At 28.4% G+C, this 21,537-nt stretch overlaps 2 protein-coding genes across 3 annotated transcripts in view; one reads left to right on the top strand and one right to left on the bottom strand.

The window, feature by feature from the left end:
* Nucleotides 1-16,215, bottom strand: part of Tao (Serine/threonine-protein kinase Tao) — a 93,600-nt gene extending 77,385 nt beyond the window's left edge. Inside the window, exon 1 of the mRNA XM_067276063.1 lies at nucleotides 16,101-16,215. The gene's annotated coding sequence lies outside the window, so the exon portion shown is untranslated. The remainder of the gene's footprint in view (nucleotides 1-16,100) is intronic.
* Nucleotides 16,216-16,413: 198 nt separating this feature from the next.
* LOC136980026 (uncharacterized) overlaps nucleotides 16,414-21,537 on the top strand; it is a 29,873-nt gene continuing 24,749 nt past the window's right edge. The window contains exon 1 of one of the 2 annotated variants that reach the window (XM_067276077.1): nucleotides 16,414-16,538. In XM_067276077.1, the coding sequence (XP_067132178.1) occupies nucleotides 16,468-16,538 (71 nt within the window). In that variant the 5' untranslated portion in view covers nucleotides 16,414-16,467. The remainder of the gene's footprint in view (nucleotides 16,539-21,537) is intronic. The other variant, XM_067276078.1, reaches the window with a different exon arrangement.

The following is a 21,537-nucleotide window of genomic DNA, read 5'->3' as shown; positions in this document are numbered from 1 at the left end:
AGTCTGAAACCTAAAAACATTGTATTTACTAACAAAGCACTGATCATGTAAAATACATAATCCATAACAATGAGGTACTATTACCTGGGTTATGGAAAATGAAAGGAGTGGTTATGAATACAGTCTACTAGTCGAAGGACATTTAAACAGGTACCAGACAACATTTTCATGCCCAATGAAGGACTATGCACACAATCTTGACTTGCATATGTTAACAAGGTGCACTGATGAAAGAGCAATGTATGAAGTATTCCATACAGCCAAGATAAACATAATTTATAGATTATATAAATACGCCCACAAATTTTTAATGTAACAAATTCAGTGAATACATAAGTATTGTAAATTAATGGTAGCGTATGTTATAGAATCATGTGTATGAAGAAAGTTACAAGTTGCAGTACAGGTTGAAATAACTTTAAATTGATGTTATTAAAATACTTATAATTGGTAATTAAATGTGGAATATAATGCTTGGTTCAACTTGTGTTGCCAGCGTATTTTTAAAATTAATAACAAGTGATTGTTGTCAAAAACATCCTTTGTAACTGGCTACTGCCTTATTACGAATAAATTTTGATTTGAATTGAATTGAATGTATGCACAATTTTGTTAGTTAAATGAATAGTTTTACTCACAAAAATAATCTGATTAGTTGTGAGTGGGAGCCCTGAAATGAAAAACGTTATGCATGCAAAAAATCAAGAAAATACACAGCAATGATAACTGTAAATTTTTTACATTTATTTTAGTTTTTCAAAACAGAAGTTCTATGAGCATGTTCTTGTAGATAAAAAAATATTATTATTAATTTTATGCAATTTCAATTTTAAATCAATATTATTTTTTTTAGAATCAAAGAGTTATGATATTCTTATGTTTCCATGCTAATATTATCATCTTATGGACAAACTTAGTGTAGAGCATTGCATCACTTTAAAATGTAATATAAAATACAATGGACATACTGTTAGATGAATGTATCAATGTAATAATTTTCAAAAAACAAAAATAAAATAAATAAAAACATATATTTTCTAATTTTTATATTATCCTCATTCATTCATTCATATGCATGAATAATTCATTCAATTTTGATTATCAACTCTGTTATTTATTAACTTTAAAGAATTGCTATGTAACTCAATAAATCAAAGGTATTTCTTTTCAATTAACCATCTTTCAAAATATCTCGCATATCATCAGATTGAACAAACTTTAAATGTTTGACAAACTGAAAATACTTTAAATGTTTGACATAATGATGACATATAAAATGCCTCAAAAAGCACTTACTCAATAATAATTACTATACTTTATATACAGTAAAGTTTAAGTTATATTAATTAGTAAACAGACTTGAGGTAACTTTTTAAAATTGTATTTTACATTAAAATTTTTATTTTTGCATGTCAGCTCATGTTCTATAGGCTAAATTATATTTTTATTTTGACAACTTAAATATATGACTGAATGGTAAAATAGCATAAAAATTAATTTTAACAACTTGTAATAGAAAAATTGATGTTCAATGCTACATGTTTTATAAACAAATGTTTTTCTGGTTAAGTTTATAAAAGCTTTCCAGAGTACATGGCTTTAGAAAACCTAATATTAAAAGAAAGAAAAAATTTAAGAGTTAAAAAAGTATTTTTATTAAATAGTAATACAAATTTAGTGATTAAACAAAAACGTTTAAACAATGAAGATTAATGAAAAAAACTGACAGGATATATATCAATACTAATTTCACATTTATTGCAAAATGCTTAATAATGTCAGAACAAAAGAAAGAATGTTGCATTATTCTCTATTTAATTAAAAAACAGCTCAAAAGATACAATACACTCAAACCTGTTTTTGTGCGGTCTTTTTTTGTGCAATTTTTTTGTGCGGTATACAAATTTGATTGAAATTCATATACCGCACAAAAAAATTGCACAAAACAAATCGCACAAATAAATAATCGCACAAAAAAAGACCGCACAAAAACAGGTTTGAGTGTAGATAAATTAATACAAAACAAAATGTATAACTTCTTAAAAACCCAGAATATTCAACAACAACACATTCTATTTTAATTGGAAAATATAAAAATTAATTTTAAAAAAATATTTACCTAAGACAGTAAAGTAAAATATTTATTTTCTAATTATAAATGTATGTTAAATGAAAAAAGCGTAATCTGAAAATAAAATTGATATACCATTTCTATACTATTGCAAGAGAAATTAGAGTGCACTCTTGCTAATCTAAATTAAACCTAATTATTGTAGGGAGTTGTCTGGATTAGCAACATTATAAAGGAAAAATCTACAAATACATTTTAAAAAAATTTTTACACTGACTTTGTTACATGTGTTAAAATGTATAGGACACATTAATTTTACAGTTTTTCTACATTTTAAAAATTAATTTTTGACTTATTTTGTTTTTGCTGTAACATTTAGCACAAAAATGGATAAAATTTGTTCAGATTAAGTGAAGTTCAGAATAGCACAAATTTAAATAAGCAAAAATGCATAGTGGTAAAATGACAACAGCAATCATTGAATCTTGTAATGTACTGTATGTACTGTACTATAGGTATTATTGGGTACTATTTTACTTTAAAGCCTAAAATTTATTAATTTAAATTGTGAAGTCTGTCAATTCATTTTAAACAATTACTATATAGTTAGACAACTTTAACACATTATATATTAAACTAACCTCCAGAATATGAATTATCAAATAAATGCATGTAAACATGAATACAGTTCTTAAATTTTACTTAAATTGTATTTACAAATTAAAGCATATTTGAAAATTGTATATTTCCTAACACTTTTCTAAACACACTTCCACACTTACATAAACCTTCTTCAAAAGTATTGTTAAATTCTACCCTTTAAATGTATAGAAAGAATTATTCCTTTTAATTTTTAAATACCCTATCAATGATATTAGTTTCAAAGTTTAAGCTTCAAAATATTGTATATAAATCTTTAAATTTATGAGAATCTTATGGCTTATTTTTATATTCTACATGATATTCTTTGATTGTATAAAATAACAATGTCAGAGAATGAATATATACTGTAATGATAATGTATGTATATACAGTAAAACTTTTCTAACTCAGAACTCCAAGGAGCAGGAAAAAACTTCTAATTACAGATGATTTGAGTTAGAGAACAATAGAGTAAAAATGCCAATTCTGAATAGATTTGTATTTTTACCTCTCTTGAATTATATAAAGAATCTTTGATAGTGTTAATTCTCAAGCTTTTGTGTTCTTATTATACAATTTTATTATTTAAATGTCTACTAAGACAGATTGTATTATTAGGACTTATTATACTGGTATCCAAGTCCTGCAAAATGAAGAAATATATCCAGAAAAAGGAAAAATCTCTTTATTGAAACAAGCAAACAATAAAAATTTTTCCTTTTTCTGGATACATTTCCTCATTTTGCAGGACTTGGATACCAGTATAATAAGTCCTAATAATACAATCTGTCCTAGCAGACATTTAAATAATAAAAATCTTTGATAGTGTTTTTTTGTTTTAAACAGCCCTGAATTGCCTTTCAGCAAAATGTTCAATGTAACTAATAGAATCGAACAGTTTTGCAGGTATGTCTTATTGAGATAAAGTGAGAAGACGACCTCTAGCTCTGGACTAGAGCTTTGTCTGAAAATTGGTGTTGGAGAGTAGATACAACTAACAGTCTGAAAATTTCATAAAAATTCAATAATTAGGGTCACTTTTGATAGAATAAATAGTAAAATTTGAGTTGGGAAAGTTGAAAGCAACATGAATCAGTGTCGGAAACCAAGAAAAATTGTGACTTGGAGAAAATTCGAGTTAAGGAAATTCACATTTGTAAAGATTGGGATCTTTATATTGTGGACTTTAACATCTTTATATAATTTTATAATCGTTTAATATCATCTTTATATAATCTTAATCAAAATATTTAACTACATTTTATACAAAACCAAAACAAAGTAGACCAAAAAGGGTTAGTTAATGGGAAATCAACTGATAAAACTTTCTGATAAGATCAGTTTAACCTCGATTCCCACGAGTTGAGTTCCTTGTTAAGATGAGTAAAATTTCTGTGTCACAACTATGTCAACTATTAGTCCAAGAAGATTGACTCCTCTGACGAAATCAAGGAAGGGCCTGAAAAACACCTCTCCATATAAAAAGGGTGTACGATGAGTAAGACAGGAGTTGTCGTCTGAAATCTGGACAACTGGATTAATCTACATTTAGACTGAAATCTAGAATCGAAGATATTATATCATCTATCAGATGTTCGCCGATACGATCAGCATATATCCTAAGGTATTTATCCTACCTGCGAATATCTGTAAGCTCTCTCTCTAATCTGTGTAGAATTTACGACTGCGATTGTGAGTCATGTATCTTATCAATCTCTCTGTAAAGTAATCGTTTGTATCTAATTAGATCTATGAGTAAATAAACAGGTATTTTTTTTATATATAAAAATCTCCAAGTGCATTCCTTCCGCCATCCTCTCTACTTCATTCCGGGTCTAACCCATACGTAACCGCTCGTGCAATTTTACGATTCTCTGTATCAATCTAAGAATACAGTGGTGTCATCCTGATGCGGTATCAAAGAGATACTGGCCCTATGGTCACACATTAAAGATGTTAAATCCCTATGCTATTCTACTGAGACCTATCAAATGTCAAATGATTCATTTTCTTTGAGTTAAAGAAATATTCGAGTTACAGACATTTGAATTAGACAAGTTTTACTGTATATATATATATATATATATACATATATACAATATACAACCATTACACTATCTACAGTAGTACCATTATAGTAGAACAAGTATGAAGTAAGTAATGTTTATACGTTATACATTCAGAAGAATAAGTCTGCATTCACACTACTGACAACGACTACCACAGATCCTAAACGATAACAATGGCTTGTCTTTTGTCATTTTCATTTATCACCAAAGCATTCACACTGTCATCAGTTTTCATCTTAGATCATGTGCAATGTATATCAGTCTTAGCATTATTCCATGGCTTTCTGACCAAACTCATCTTTGTTCTGAAATTAGATATGCAGAGTATTCTTCAAGTTCAACAGAGGAATTTATTAATTTTGTTAAGGAAAATATCAAAATGTCGATAGGAATCATAGCCATTCATATTGAGAGAAAAACAAAGTGATCATAAAAAGACACCCTAAGGGTGCGTTTACTTCTGAGCTAATTTTATTGTCAGCACGTTCAGCCTGTATACTTTCATCTGAGTGCCACGCTCATTGGTGTTTACTTTAGAGCTATGTGACATCATGTTTAGTGAAATTGGTAAGCTCAGAGTGATAGCTAGTTTGTTGTCCAGCTTTGTGCTAATTCAATATGGCTGCTCCCATGAAAAAATTACTTTCTGTACAAAGTAATGAAAATGGAATTATTTTTGGAAAAATAAACGGCAGAAAGTATTTTTATTGGTAAATTTCAATTATTTATTGTGTAAAACGTTTACAATGATCTTTTTCCATTGTAAGGTTCAATAGGTTTAGATGACTTTTTTCATAAACAGAGAGTTAATGTGAAAAAAATTATGTTTGATTCATTGTTTATGATTAAAAGTGAAGTTTACCTTACATGCATTTGGAATCTTCAGAAGTGTTATGTTCAGAGCATTAAATAAATCATAAAGAAATGAACGGCAATAATAATAATCAAAAATTACATAAGTTTGTATAGCCTACTTGAATGAATTTTCACTTACATATGGGAAATGACTTCTCAAGAAATTCTATCATTTGAATACCATTTTCTCATTACAAACTAAACTTGAATGATGACAGAGTAATACTTATTTCTATTGAAATAAGTTGCTGCTTTTTCAGTTGATGTCTTAAGCTTTTCATTCCAGGAAAAATCAGATTGGGTATAAAAAATTCCATTATTCTTACATCATCCTGCTCTGTGATAGCCAAGAATTATTTAAAATATTCCATGAAGTCCGTCTAGACATATTAAAACAATCGTCAATACCCTTAGAGAAAAGAAAGGAAAAAAAAAATGTTTTGTATTTAATATCAATTATTTGTTAATTTTGAACTTGGTTTAGTTACACCATAAAAGAACATCACCACATCCATTCACTGGGTAAAACAATTGCATTAAATATGTATTATATATATATAATCTACTATTCTCTTATACACTGCATCTAATTTCGTATATTACTTCATATAAACAAACTTGAATAATTCTTGATTTGCCAATGTCCATAGGCTGCATAAAAGCTGCTTTTGAGAGGAGACAGGTTGTCTTCCAGAGGAAGTAATTTTTCTGTGTCTATAATTGGGCTTAATTTTTAAAGGAGACTCAAAACATTCTGTTGTAAGTCTAAGATTGTTTAAAATCAGTTGGCTTATAAAAAAAGTGGAGTCTCTTCAATAAAAGTTTCTATCTTTTTTATTTGACCTTACTTTTCTTTTTTCTTCTTTCATTTCTTCTACAATTATATCCACAATAAGATCATCCTCGTCCAATTCGGAATCAAGTAGTTCTATCTGTAACACAGCATTTAAAATAGCAGCTTTGACAATATTATTTGCAAAAACCGCCATATTTCTTGTTAGTGTTCGCATTTACTTTCAAACTGGACATGTAAGCATGAATACACGTGCTAATGACGTCACTTCCAGTGTTCAGCAGTAGCACTATTAGCTCAGAAGTAAATGCACCCTAAGAAAATTATTCATTCTTCTTGTGCAGATGTACTGTACATATTGTTGATTACCTTATTGCAATGAATGCAATAAACAAAAGTAAAACAATTCAGTTCAATGTAATTTCCGAACGTTTTCAACCTTTACGTTAAAGTTCAATTACTGGTCAAAAAGGTTTTGTTTGTGATTATCTATTTACTCACTCCAGTAAGGCTGAGAAGAAGACTGTTGTAGCAATTCAATTTATTCATGATATTCTTAATTCATTCAGAGTCATTCATCGTAAATGATTTTCTATGCAACATTTCTTGCTCCAATAACTGTTTGGTCAGTGTACACTAAATCATGTTTTGGATAAAAATTAGTCTGCTGTAATTTGTATGAATATTAAATAATTTGAAAATGGTAAGAATTTAATGGAATTTTATGAAAATATAACACAGTAAAACCTGCCCAAAGCAGAACCTGAATAAAATGAAAACCTGCCTAAATGGAAAAACTTCTTCAGAAGAGCAATTTTCTAAGGGAGCAAAATATTTTCAGGATTTAAAATTTCCCCAGAAATTATTAGCACATAAATGAAAACAATTTAGAAACAAATTAATTACTACTACTACTACATAGTTTGTAAAATTCAAATGAAATCATACAAATAATTAAATAGGCCTACTGTATAATTTGCCATGCAACACAAAATATAAAGTAACGTTAAAAATTTTTAATTTAAACACAGCTTGTCATCATAGGATAGCATATACAATTATAAACTTGATGATATTACATCAAGTATATATTGATGTAATATCATCAAGTTTATAATTGTATATGCTATCCTATTTTGTTTCTATTAATCAATATATTGATTAATAGAAACAAAACTGAAGTGAATTGCCATACTTGACCTTTAATAATTAACAACTTAAACATTGAAAAACAAAATTTATTTATGACAATAAAGGTTATACAATTTTTTCTCAAAAATTATTTAAGAAATGCATCAATTTTTGTAAAAGAAAACGTTTTTAGAATTTTGACTGACTTTCTATTATTTATTTATTAAAAATGCAGCTGTATTTTTATATTTTAAAATTTATTATAAAATGAGTCTATGTAAACAAAAACTTCATATAATTTTCAATATCAATAAAAAACATTTAAGTATTAGATTACTAAGGAACAATATATCATCATCAAATTGAAAATTTTCTATAATTGGCATTCATGAATTATGCAATCTCTGGATCACACCAATGAGTTGTGAAGAATTGTGATGACACAGCATGACCAAGTGAATAGGAAAACATAATATAGTTCAGGCCAAATTTTTACAAGTACTATACAAGATTTTTTATTATTAAGTTTGATATTTTTGGCAAATTTGGACTGGGTTTCATTTTTTTACACATACATTTGTGGTCCTTTAAGGAAAAAAAGGGTTATGATTCTTTAGGTGGCTTAAAGGATAGAGGGTTTCAAAAAAAATAATTTTCAACAGATGCTAAGTGCAAGGACAAGAAACTACTAGATAGTACTGATCAGTAATCAGTACTAGATTACTGATTGCCTAGGAGCCTTAAATGGACAGAGGATTACAAAAAAAAAATACTTTTTGATAGATACTAGATGTAAGGATCAGAAAATGTTGGATCACATATTTCCTCCTAAAGATTGACCTATGCAATTGCGAGGACTCAGGCTATACCATGCTGTAGATATGAATAATCAACCTGAAATAGTAGAGCACATACTTCATCTTAACAAAATTTCTGTGACCTTTCACATAACAAAAAGAAGAGAGGGTTAACAAGTTTTCATCTGCTTAAAGTTGCTTTGCCAAAAGGAATTATTTTCTTTTTTTAATCAAAATCTTTACTGAAAAACAAAATTACAATACTGTGTATGTCTCTCTCAATCCAAATAAATATTACGTTCGGTAGACTACGGTATGGTATGAAAACCATTTTAACGATATACACCCAGAGTTTAATATAAAACAGAACCAAAAAGTATTGTATAAGTGAAATTGTGAAAGTCGGTGTCATCCCCCTTTTATTGTTTTACGCTGAAAAGGGGCTTAGAAAGTGTATAAGCCCGAAATGCATTTGTAAAAGACAATAAAAGAAGTATATAACCTGAAAGCTGTTTGAGATAGTCTACTGAATGTAATATTTATTCGGATTGAAGAGACATACATACACAGTAAGAAAAAAACAGCTACCATACTGAATATTTAGTAAAATTACAATACTTGTTAACTTGTTTAAACTTTTTTGCGGGAAGTAGTCATGCAATGTCATAACTGGTACTCTGACATTGCTTTTTTAACCCTTTTTACCATTGCAATAGCATATAGAAACATCTGCACTTCAAATATTCTACTTTGAAACATTTTCAGCATCATGCAATTTGTTCCCGAAAGTTATTTATTTCAAAAAATAATTATATATTTTTATCTTGAAAAAGATTTTTTGTTATAAATGTGCTAAATGAGGTCTTAATTTAAATACTTATTAACTTACTTTAACTATTTTCAAAAATTAATATAGCAAATTTATAAAAATGCAATTAAAAAAAGGGTTAATGTTACCTTAGGTAGCCAAGATGGCGGCTCCTCTCTAATTCCAGCAAGGAAACAGTGGGACGCACGTTCTAACCTAACCTATTCTAATAACTAATTCTAATAATTTGGTTGCTAATAATTATGGTAATTTATTAGAATAGGTTACTTTAGGTTAGAACGTGCATCCCACTGTTTCCTTGCTGGAATTAGAGATGAGCCACCATCTTGGCTACCTAAGGTAATATTAACCAAAAAAAGTAAAAACAGAGAGAAAACTTAACTTTTTTCTCACATCTTTAGCATATCTTGGCAACACCTGCTTTCATTGAGCATTGTGCTATGCAAAGTATGACAGATGAAGCAAAAGTGTGATTCAAAGTAACATTGTGTTTTCCTTATTGAAATTTTGTTTACTTGAAAAATTTTAAGGTATACTAATTTTGTAAATTCACAACTGAATTTCACATTCTTAGGATTTAAATAATTCTGGAATGTACCATGTTTGAATTCCTCTTCAATTTATTGAGGGAAGGAGTATGTTTCTCTTAACACTAACAGCTTACACTGCCTACAAAAATTCATTGTAAAAAGGCACAGAAAAAATTTAATAAAAAAACACAGAAACATGCTTTTGTAAGATAAAAAAATGTGTCTAAATATAGTCTCAGTTGAATCAAATGTATTGAATGGTCTGAGAATAAAGTTTTCCTTTTTTTAATTGTTTATTTTAAAAACAAATTTATTTCAGATTCTTTTTCCTTTTACTGTACACATGATAGTATTTTTTTTTCCTTTCTTATTTTCAACTTGTCAAATGCTCTGTAAGGAATAAAAAAAGACCAAACTGTTTCTTCTTTTGCAGGACAAACTTCTGACTACAAAGGACTTTTGGAAGCCAACTAAAGGTGTTAGGGTAGATGTACCAATTTTGGCCAGTGCAGTACTAGTTCTGGCCAAAAAACAAATTTAACTTAAAAATATAATCACAAATGAAACAAACTTTTATTGTTAACTGGTCACACAGTTAACAATAAAAGTTTGTTTCATTGGACAGATTTGAATGTGTGGTGATTATATTTTTAAGTTAAATTCGTTTTCTGGCCAGAACTGGTACACTGGCCAAAACTAGTACATCTACCCTATATACCAAGCACTTTGACTTTGTTTCGAGTAGGATGCATCTGTTTTTATCACAATGTAATTTCTCTCATCATATCATATCACATTATGTTGGATGATCACATGCCATGGTACATTGTGCCGTTAGGATGAAATATGTGATCCAAGATCACAATTTATGAATGCCATTACTTTCATAGCTAAAACTGTTTTATAATTTTTATGGTACATATCAGGTGTGGCCAAACTTTTATCTCTTAGGGGCTACTTTTTCAGTAAAATATAGTCTGCGGGCAACTATGAATATGGACAAACAATTTTAGGATTTTTCATAGATATTTTAATAAATAATTAATAATGATAAATAAATAATAATACGTTTTTATTTTTTTCTGGCCTGTACTTGGTTTATTCATTCTAAAATAATAGGGTTAAATATTAACAACATTTAAAACAGTAATTATCAAACTAACATACCTGCTTCTGTTCACTGTATGAATAAATAAAAAAAACTAAAATTGAAAGTAAATTCAAGTGCACAAACAAGGAGTAACAAGTGGATTGAAGCCAGGGGCTGTCACGTTACTGTCGGACACGTGATTTTGCGCCATTTTATGCGATTGCCATTTATATGCACATGTGTTGCAACTACAATTAATTTAAAAGTTAACATTCATTTGCATTGTTCATCGGGATAAATACAAACAGTATGGATATATTGCACAGACAGTCTATTATTGTAAGAATAAATTATTGAATTAAGATTTTTAAACATCAGTTTAAGTGAAAACAAATTGTTCAACTTTAGCTTCGCAGGCTACTTTCAAAACCTTTGCGGTTGACCGCGGTCTACATGTTGGCCATCCCTGGTATATATAGATAATATGCTTATTATACATTCAACCCGAAAATGACATTTTGAAATATCAAAAGTAGTTGTATGCAATTAAAAAAATATCTTCACAAGTAAACAACCTTAATGCTAAAGAATAGTTTAGTTTATTCTTACTATAAGTTTGGTGTCATTAAAGAGCATATTTTTATGTATTGTATACATGTTTTAGTTATAGTCTCAAATGTTTAAGTTGTATCAACTAAATAAGTGTATTTATTGTAAATACTATTCTTAAACTGTGTGTACATTGTAGAGAATAATCTTGCTAAAGAACAAGATATTTAGCTAGAATTTGTGTATAACCATAAGCACACTCATTAAAGTGTACTTATGGTTATAGACTACTATAGTTACTTTAGTAGTTACTTCAGCACCACTCTGTATTGAAACTTATCTATTGTTCATGTATACTGGAGTGTATTTCTGATGTAGAAAACTCTGAACAGAGGAGGACAAACAAAGCATTCCACAATCCCAAAAAACATTTCATATTTTTCAATTAATATGCTCTCTATTCAACTTGTCTTCATTCTACATTTTAGTACATACACCAACAAAACTTTACCTAGAGTGCAAAAATCTATTTGAACAAACAGAGCTAGAGAAGTCTAGATCAGTGCTCTCTATCATTTACACTGCAACTCTTTGTAGACCACTTCCACCTTAGCAAGAGCTGAGATAAAATCTCATTACAGCAGTCTCACTAATGTTCACACTATGTAGAAAGTTCTAGCTGGAGCAAAGCTAGCTAAAAAGCCTGCAGTGTATACATAGCTTTATAAAAGAAATAGAAAATGCAAAATGGAAATTAGGCTATGTATTAATCTGCCATTAATCAAGCATCTATAACAGATTAGTAAGAAAAAACAATATAAACATAACTGAAAATTATTAATACACTAGACTCTCAATAAGTTAAAATTTTGAAATTTATGTTGTGCAGAGACCACAATTATATACTATAGGAAACTTCAATTCTATTGTTAATATTACACATTTCCTTGAAAACAAGAGAAAGCATACAAAATTAGACATGAAATAGTCTTTGGATATTAAATTTCAAGTTAGTGAAATTGATCTCAAAACTACTTTGACTTACAGAAACACAAAATGAATTGAATCTGTGGGAATTAGGTTGGGACAAAAATAAAATTTGAGTTAAGGAATTTTAACAGTTTTGTACCTAAAATAATGGTCTTATTCTAAAACACAAATTAGCCAATCAAATTGAATCATGGCACTTTAAAACTGCTATTTCCTTAATTTTTAGATTTTAAAACTTTAAAAAGGTATTGATTGCCATCTATAATTTGACAGCCTACAGACTTATTGGCTAATGAAATTTGTCTCTACTTTGAACTAAACATTCATACTGCATAAATTTCACTGTAAACTTTGAATCACATGTTGACATTTTCATTGCTGATAGTGATCAGTTATTCAGTATATTGATCATCTTCATTCCAAAATAGAGAGAAATGACAAACAAGAGAAAACTAAAAATTTTGTCAATAGCAGAAAAAGTTATCCATCATGTTCAGAATGCTAAAAAGTATCAGAATCCAAGATCTGATGGTTTATAAAATACATTAGCAAACTGTTAATTTATTGTATGCAGCCATCTCACAAACAAAACTTGCAAATTCAGCTATAATTATGAAAATTTCTTTACTCTAAGACAGCAGTTGCCAACCAATGGTCCTTAGACCACTGACGGTCCACGAGAAAATTTTGCTGGTCCATGGAGAAATTTGGACAACTCAAGGTTACATGAAGTATTACAAAAGAAACACAAAATGTTTGATTGCTTTTTCTCACTCATTGAAGGTTTTTTATTCAAATCTAAAACCAAACACAAAATGACTTATCAATAAATAATAATGTCAATAAATCAATAAATAATGTTATAAGTGCAATTGTCGTCCTTCATGGAAAAGAGCAAAGAATCCATAAACTTATATCAAACAAGCAGCAACAAATTCCACACTAATTTGTTATAATTAAACAAGTTAATTCATATTAATAAAGTAAAATGGAACTTTCATGATCATTATTCTATAGATATTTGTATCATTTAAAAAAATCATGATATTGGTCTGCGAGATTCAAAATTCTGTAGTCCATGAGGTCAGAAAAGTTGGCGACCACTGGTCTAAGACTTCAAAGTAATATACATGTTCAAAATTTCTTCACATTTTAAAAATTTAAATAAGATAAACTTACTTAAACTTAATTCTAAGTTTACAAAACCAAACAATTATAATGATTTTTATTATTGAAAAAATCCAAAAAGTTCTTGAAATATAGTTTTATATCAATCTGATAGCATTTTTCACTTTTAAATTAATTATAAGAATGACATTTTCAAACTTTTACAAATACAAAAAAAAAACAAATTCAAAAAATAAAGTATATATTTATTTAAGGGAATCAATGGAAAAAATTTCTTGTAAGGGGTTAATACATGAAAAAGGTTGGGAACCCTGTCTTACGTCCTATGTTGATGACTGCAAATCTTGCCTGTACTTTTTTCTTTTGCAATAAACATTAAAAAAATTTTTAAATTGTTGCATTCATATTTTTATTTTACATATAAAATAAATTTTTATAAATTTAAATTTTAATTATATTTTAAGAAATGATCAAAAGATGTAATATAGATGATTAACTTTCCTTTGGGCAACTTCTACTGGAATTTGTTAGCTATATTTATGTACGGTACTTGTATTTGTGGAATATATTTACCAAAAGCTATATTTTTTAATATTTTGAGTAACATTATGAAAATGGCCTGTTTATTTTAATTTTTCCCTGCTCTAATGGATTTTTCAAAAAAATCATCCTCAAAAGTGACAGAAAATAAAATTGTTTCTTGAAACTATGTTCATCGCACCTATGTAAGTACACATGTTTGTAACTACTTTTTCGAATTTCCACCACAAGAGGGCGCTTTACCTTAGCACCACCTGATTTAGGCAGGAAGCATATTCAAATGTATTCTACCCAATGATGATAATATAAGATATCCATAAAACACTTTTAAAAATAAAAAATTTTCTTAGGCTTCATAGAAATATATTTCCATTCATTATTTTTACAAAAATATATTTTAAATTTCAATTTTGTAATATATTATGTATTTATTACATTTATAATTAAACTTCATTGATAATGCATGTTGCAAATAATGCAAATGTAAAAATAAAGCAATCAATCAAATAAATCATGACATCTACCAATTCACTAAATTTAATGAAATGATTTTTTATTACACAACTTAAGGAATTTTATTTTTATTCAAAATAAATTAATTCTATAAATGAATAAAAATTGTAAATTTATTTTTGATCGATAATTATTTTATACTAATAAAATTTAAAAAATCCGTTAAATAATTTTTACAAAGTTCAGAAGTTTCACATCTCCATTTAGAAATGCTTTTAGGAAAAAAGGAAACGAATAGAAGCTTTTATGGGAATTGATCATACAAACAGATAAATTTCAACAATGAACATATAAATTTGATTCAATATAAATATCAAGATATAATTCTACTTTTATTGATTAAAAAACAAATCTGATAAATACATATTAAGAAAAATATTTAAGTGCAATAAATCAGTCGAAAACTTGAATCATCATTCTGCACGACAAAGAATTAATTCTTTTGCAATTAATAAATTTATAAAGTATTCTAAAATTTAAAATAAAAAAAAAATATTAAACAATTCTACGTATCAAAAATACCTTTATAATGTAATTTAATTACGATGCACGATAAACATTTCTAATGGTCGACTCAAAACTCAATTTTTTTAAATCTAAAAAAGTAACCTCAAAAAAATTTCAAATTATTTAAAAACCTAAAATTTCATATATTAGAAAACAAAAATTACTTAAACTCGTTACACGATGCAAAAGTACGGCTCATTCTTTAACACAATACGCAAGATTTAACTTTAAAAATATATTACTTAGCAGCAAAACATCACAATTATTATTACGACGAAAGCATTTTATTAAACAATTTTATAAACCGTATTAAAACTCAAAAACATCTTAAAAGAAATGCAATAAATTACTAAATTATATTATTTCTCAATAAAGAAGCATTTAATAAAATTGAGTATATTCTGCTGTTTTCAATTAAATTAAAATAGATCTACACAAATAGAAGCAAATAATAATAATAATATCGATTAGAAAGTATAAAGAATGACTTAATATAATGATAAATAATATGGTCGGCATTTACCCACAAGCAAATACCTATGGGTACTAATACCATAATACAGTACATACAACACATTTTTTCATTTTTTGATACAAAATGTCACGTCACTGATAAGTTGTGAATAACTTTGATTTGGATATTTACTGCGCTGCGACTTTGCAGCGAATATATTCTAGAAAAGAATTCATATTTATTCCATTCAAAAACATCCTTTCAACTTAATTAGGCTTATAATAAATTATATTGACAATCGACGTCTGATCAATCTTCGACCCAAATTCTTTTTTTATCGAACTAACGAAACTAAAAATCCATTAAAAAATTTAAAACGTGCGTAAATGCAAAATCCTATTGGTTTAAAGATTCGAAAACAATTTTAATTGCAATAATCGCAAAATTTAACAGAATAATTCACTTTAACCCTAATTGAGTAATCGAAACATCACTTGGTATAAGATTTTGTTTAACTTCGTTTTCGATTACTGGTAAAATGCAAGTTATTTAACTGTTGTTTAATCGTAATTCTAAAGTAATTTTAAGTGGAATAAACTAAGTCGAACATACTTTAAGAACAGAAAATGATCGCTCCTCCCAATCCTGACCGCAACTGAAATCCAAGATGGCGCACAGATGGACATGCGCAATGGATCGGGCGGTCGCCTTGACAACAACAGTTTCGTTCACAAACGTCATTAACCCTAATGCTAAAAGATTATAAATAAAATATGAATATACATGAAATTTTTACTTTTATATTATCTCTTATAAAATTTAAAGTATTAAAATAATAATTCTAAAATTTAATATTTGCATTTTTAAAATACTAGTCATATACTCTATTTAACCCTAATACGTTATGACCATAACACTGCAGCATGTGTTATTTTGGCTTTAGCTTAGTTTGTATAATAATCCAGAAATATGTTATAAAATGACAAAAAAGCATTGGCAAGAAATAACAAAGTTAGGATTTTCACTTACAAAATGTGAAACTAAAAACAGGTTTGAAATTTATTAACTTGTGTTCAGTTATGAATCATTTAAACAAATAATTTAAGAATGTATGTTCTTAAATTACTTAGTATCTTAATAATTAATAATAATTCTTCATCATGTTTTATTACAAAATTAGGTATTACTATTTCACTTCCAAAGTTTTTCAATATAGAGTTACAATTCCAAAAATTTACAAATAAAAACAAAATGACTGCATTGTAAATAAAGCATGGTTTTATTATGCTAGGTAACATAACTACTCTGCTACAGTTGTAATTTGTCTTTATGTGTACAAAAAACATTCCAAAGAATCAAGTGTCCGGGAAGAGGAAGATCGTGAGATGTTCTACTCTGACACTTAGCTTCTTGTAGTTACGAATGATAGGAAACGTGATTAAAATTTAAAATTAAGAAAATTGAAACAGTATTTAAAATTAGTGTTTTCCTCTTTAGAAAATTAAACAAATAATGCATATATTGCATAAGTTATTTGATAATAAGTTGTATTTAGTGTATCTGTTAGGCTCGAAGACAAAAAAACACTGGTTGAGTGAAAAAGTTGACCATGTGGCATTCTGACTTCTCAGATCCAGCCACAACATAAATTTTGTCTCGTGGCACTTTCAGAAATGCTCGCAATGGATTTTTGCATCTTCAATAAGACCACAAAATGAAATTTTGTATTGATTTGTTCTGTTCGTAATCAACCAATGCGATCTGACAATGTGAAAATGCCACAATGTGTCGTAGATACGTATTAATGCAGCCGTGATGTAATGCAATAAAAATATCTGTGCAGAAATAAGTAGCAAATTTAATTTATATGCCTCTATGTCCTTATTTTCTACAATTTGTTAAATGTTTGTCTACGAGGACTGAGCTTATTAATACAATGTATTGCTCTGGTGTTTTGGTTTTTTCCTCTGCTGCAAAAACCAAAACACTAGTGCAATACATCTTATTAATAAGCTCAGTCCTCAAACATTTAACAAATTTCTTTATTAGAATAAAATCAAATTCTAATCTACACTGAGAATTATATCGAAAATAAATAGTTAGAATACAACTAATCAAAAACTAGGTAAACTTGATACAAAGATACAAAAATCCATATAACCAGCAAACAATAAACAAGTTAATAAACAGTTAGCCTCATTATTCTTATGACCAAACCTTAAATTTCTAAGACAGAAACTTCTATTTAACATTATTTTGTTACTAATATTAATATAAAAGCTTGTTAATGTTAGTAAAAAAAAAAGGTTTTGAGTTGGTCTCATTATGGGAGTGTCATTATTGAAAATAAATTTTTGATCAATTTGCAAAGTGACTTACAAACAAGTTTCTTATTTGACTTAAATCTATAATACTTTTTTAGGTATCAAGGATTCATAAACAAAACAATTGAGAGCAAATTCTCTTCTTGACTGTGAATTATAAAAGAAAGTGAAGAATTATGTTTATTATAATAGGGTTTTTTAATCATACATTTTGTGATAGGAACTTTCACTGAGTACTTTCCTAATAATAAATATTGTTCAGAATTAGTCCTTTAGTGGAAATTATACATAAATTTATATTCCATTGTTTCATGACTACATTAACAAGCATCCACAACACGTTGGGGCATTTTCACGTTGCCAGGTTGTATTTTGGTTGATTGTTAAAATAATATCGACACAAATTTCACTTTGTGGTCTTATTGAATCTGCGAAAATGCTTTGTGCACATTTTTGAAAGTGCCACGACATGAAATTTTCATTGTGGCTGGATCTGAGAAGTCAGAATGCATTGTGATCAATTTTTTCATTCAATGAACATTTTGGTCTTTGAGCTTAACATATACATTTGATGCTGCATGGTACCGTATTTTATGGACTATAAGACGCACTTTTTTCTTCGAAAAATTGCCTCCAAAATTCAGGTGCGTCTTATAGTCCGTAGCGTCTTATAGGTATTTTTTTTTAAATTGCTTAAAAATTAAGGTGCGTCTTATAGTCCATAAAATACGGTATATCATAAAAAATGTTTATTAAATATACAGTATACAACATACATATTATAAAGTTCCTGAGAAGTAATTGAGACGAATCTTTAAAAAAAGAAACTGGAAAAATTACAATGAAAACTAGGATCAAGTTTTATATGTATCTAGCTAATCCAGCAGAACACAGAAAATTTTGTAGCTGAATATCTTGTTAAGGGTTGCTTCTGGAGTCAGTTCATTTTTATTTTTTATCTCATATAGGGATACCTACAACCATAGCAGGATGGGAAACAGAACAATTTCTCTTTTAAACAGGAAAAATCATTATAGAATGGTGTAGAGAAATATTTTTGTAAACAGTGAACACTTATTGTAGATGATATATCTTCTAACCTGATTACCGATACCCTCAAACACACTCGATGAACCTTTCTCTCCGGTAATGTTTAATTTTCTGGAAACGTTTTCGGCCTCACTCAAGATCTTCTTCGGGTAAAATGAAAACGTGATTCCAAACTTAGAATGACTTTTTGGAACAACTACAAATGTTGAGTTTTAATATAAATTGGAACATATGCGCGTGCTATGTTCGTGACTTCTTGCTCTTCACATATATAGCACCAGGTGTATGATAGCGCATTGCCATCTTTAGAGTTTATACATCTCCTCATCTGGTTATGATATATATTTATGAAGAACTTTAATAAATTGCTTAGACACTTATCAGAGATTTAATGTTGTTATACAATTTATTCCACCATCCATAGAAACTTAGAAATAAAATGATATCAAAACTGAAGCCTTTTGTATTAAAGAGATAATATAAAATAAAATTCAAAATTGTCTTTGATATTAAAAGAGGAAAAAATTTAAGTACCAGTAGTTTTATATTTAATATAGCATTTTAGAATTTTATCAATAATTGTCTAAACTTCTTGATGTTGATGTATCAATAGAATGAAAATACCTTATAAGCTTTTTTTATCAGTATCAAGATGATAGTTTTTGGTTTTACACGAAATCCTTGTTAATTCAAACTCAGATAGTTTGAAGTCTCATTAATTCATAACTGTACTTTTGGTATAGAAGTTTACATGTTAAGGTATTCAGTTAGTTCGAAATAAGGCTACTTCATAATTTGAAGTGAAAATTTTGTCCATACTGTGATGTGCATATGTTAACTTGTTCATTTAGATTGAAGTACAGTAGAGCATCGATTATCCAACTTAATTTGGGACTGGGGTTGGTCGGATAACTGAAAAGTCGGATAACCGAAAAGTATGAAAAAATACATTATTAGTATAGTGTATTAGGCCTGGTTTAAATACTAGCCTCCCTTTCATGGTTGAGCCAGTGCTGCCATCTAAAACATGCAAAAATTTAACAAAAATAATATTAAAGTAGCCAAGACATAACCAAATATTGTAGCGCCACATCACTAGTGGACACATGAATTTGCCGACTAGAACGCGGTCGGTCAATCGGGGATCAGATAATTGATGCTCTACTGTATCTCCATACTATAAGAGAACAATAGACTGAGAGCAACTCTAATCTAGTCAATATAATTACTTTTACAGTAACACATTTTTGGCTGTCCACCTTATGTATGGACTACCTTTTTTTCTCTTATTTCATAGAATACAGCTGACTTTTGGGATTGCAAGATACAAGTTTGAGCTACAACTAGCAGATTTCTCGAGGTATTTGTAGGGCTCTAGGCCAGTGATGACAAATCTTTTTGAGTCTGCCTGCCGTATTGTAAGCATACTCAGCTTTAAAAATGTTTGTGTGGGCCAGAGTTTTAGATTTTGAATAACAATATTACTTTCCCAGCTGTTATAACAGAAAGAATGTATGGCAATCTGGCAAAAAATGATCTCCCCCAGATTTTTATATTTTTGGGCTCAGGAGACCTTCTTACGTCGAGAAATGCAAAAAAAAATTGGGAGTAATTTCTGTATGTATGGATGTTAGTGTGGGGCACGATTTTGTTTGCCCTGTTTGAAGCTTAATAACTCCTGTGCTTTTTGTCAGAAATTTTGCAGAGAGGTTTGATTATTAGAGGAATCAATGCTATTAAATTTTGGTGGTTAAAGGTCAAGGGAACAGTGAGACACTGGGGGTCGTGTGTATCTCCAGTAGGGTCGGACTTAATGATGATTTTACTCATTATTAGCATTCAGAATTTTTTATAAAACTTGTCCCTGCTCTCAAAATCAAGCTTTTTGCCATTTTATAATAGTTAAAAAATATCATATTTTATTTAGAAAACTTTTTATAACAGATGGCACACCAAAATTTTAAATGTTGCCAGGAAAGTTGAGAAACTCATTGCTGGTTTATTTAAATAAATTAAAGGAATATGCTATAATTAGAATAAATGTAACAAAGTTCTGTATAAGTGGCTTTATTCTGTTTGCTTAATAAATTACACTAGTTACGTGGCATTTGTCATATTATACAGAAATATGTAAATCTTGATTAATTTGAAGTCACAAGTATTTCATCCCCTGAATTTCAAAACTAATGAGGATTTCCCGTATTTTTATTTTATTTTTTATATATTTTTAGAATTACTTGTTGCTAGTTTGTAGGTTTTGTCATTTAATGTACAGTACTTGCAGTTTTTCACCTTAAAAGTTAAAAAAAGTTTTTAACTTTTAAGATAAGTCTGTTTTTAATCACAAAATTACTATGGCATGTGCCACAACAAACTAAAAATATAGCTAAGACAGTGTGTTAGCAAAGACACTGCCTTAACTATACTATAAAATTGAATCAAATTTCAATTGAACTTCTTCATTTTACATAATATAAGACAAGGAAATTAAATATGCAATAAAAATGAGAGGCCCATGAGATAAAAGTTAGCTAGTATAAGCGTGTGCAATTTTTTAATTCTTTTTTATTCTAACAGTGCCATCACTGCTGCGGTAGTGGTGATCATTGTAGATGGACCCCAAAACAATATTATTGATTTGCTAGTGCCTGGATTCTTTGTCTTCAGACAGAAAA

Source organism: Centruroides vittatus, unplaced genomic scaffold, assembly GCF_030686945.1.
Source record: "Centruroides vittatus isolate TY-2023 unplaced genomic scaffold, ASM3068694v2 contig_658, whole genome shotgun sequence".
Lineage (NCBI taxonomy): Eukaryota > Metazoa > Arthropoda > Arachnida > Scorpiones > Buthidae > Centruroides > Centruroides vittatus.
The sequence above is the reverse complement of the archived record's forward strand: the minus strand, read 5'-3'. Positions and strand labels throughout refer to the sequence as shown.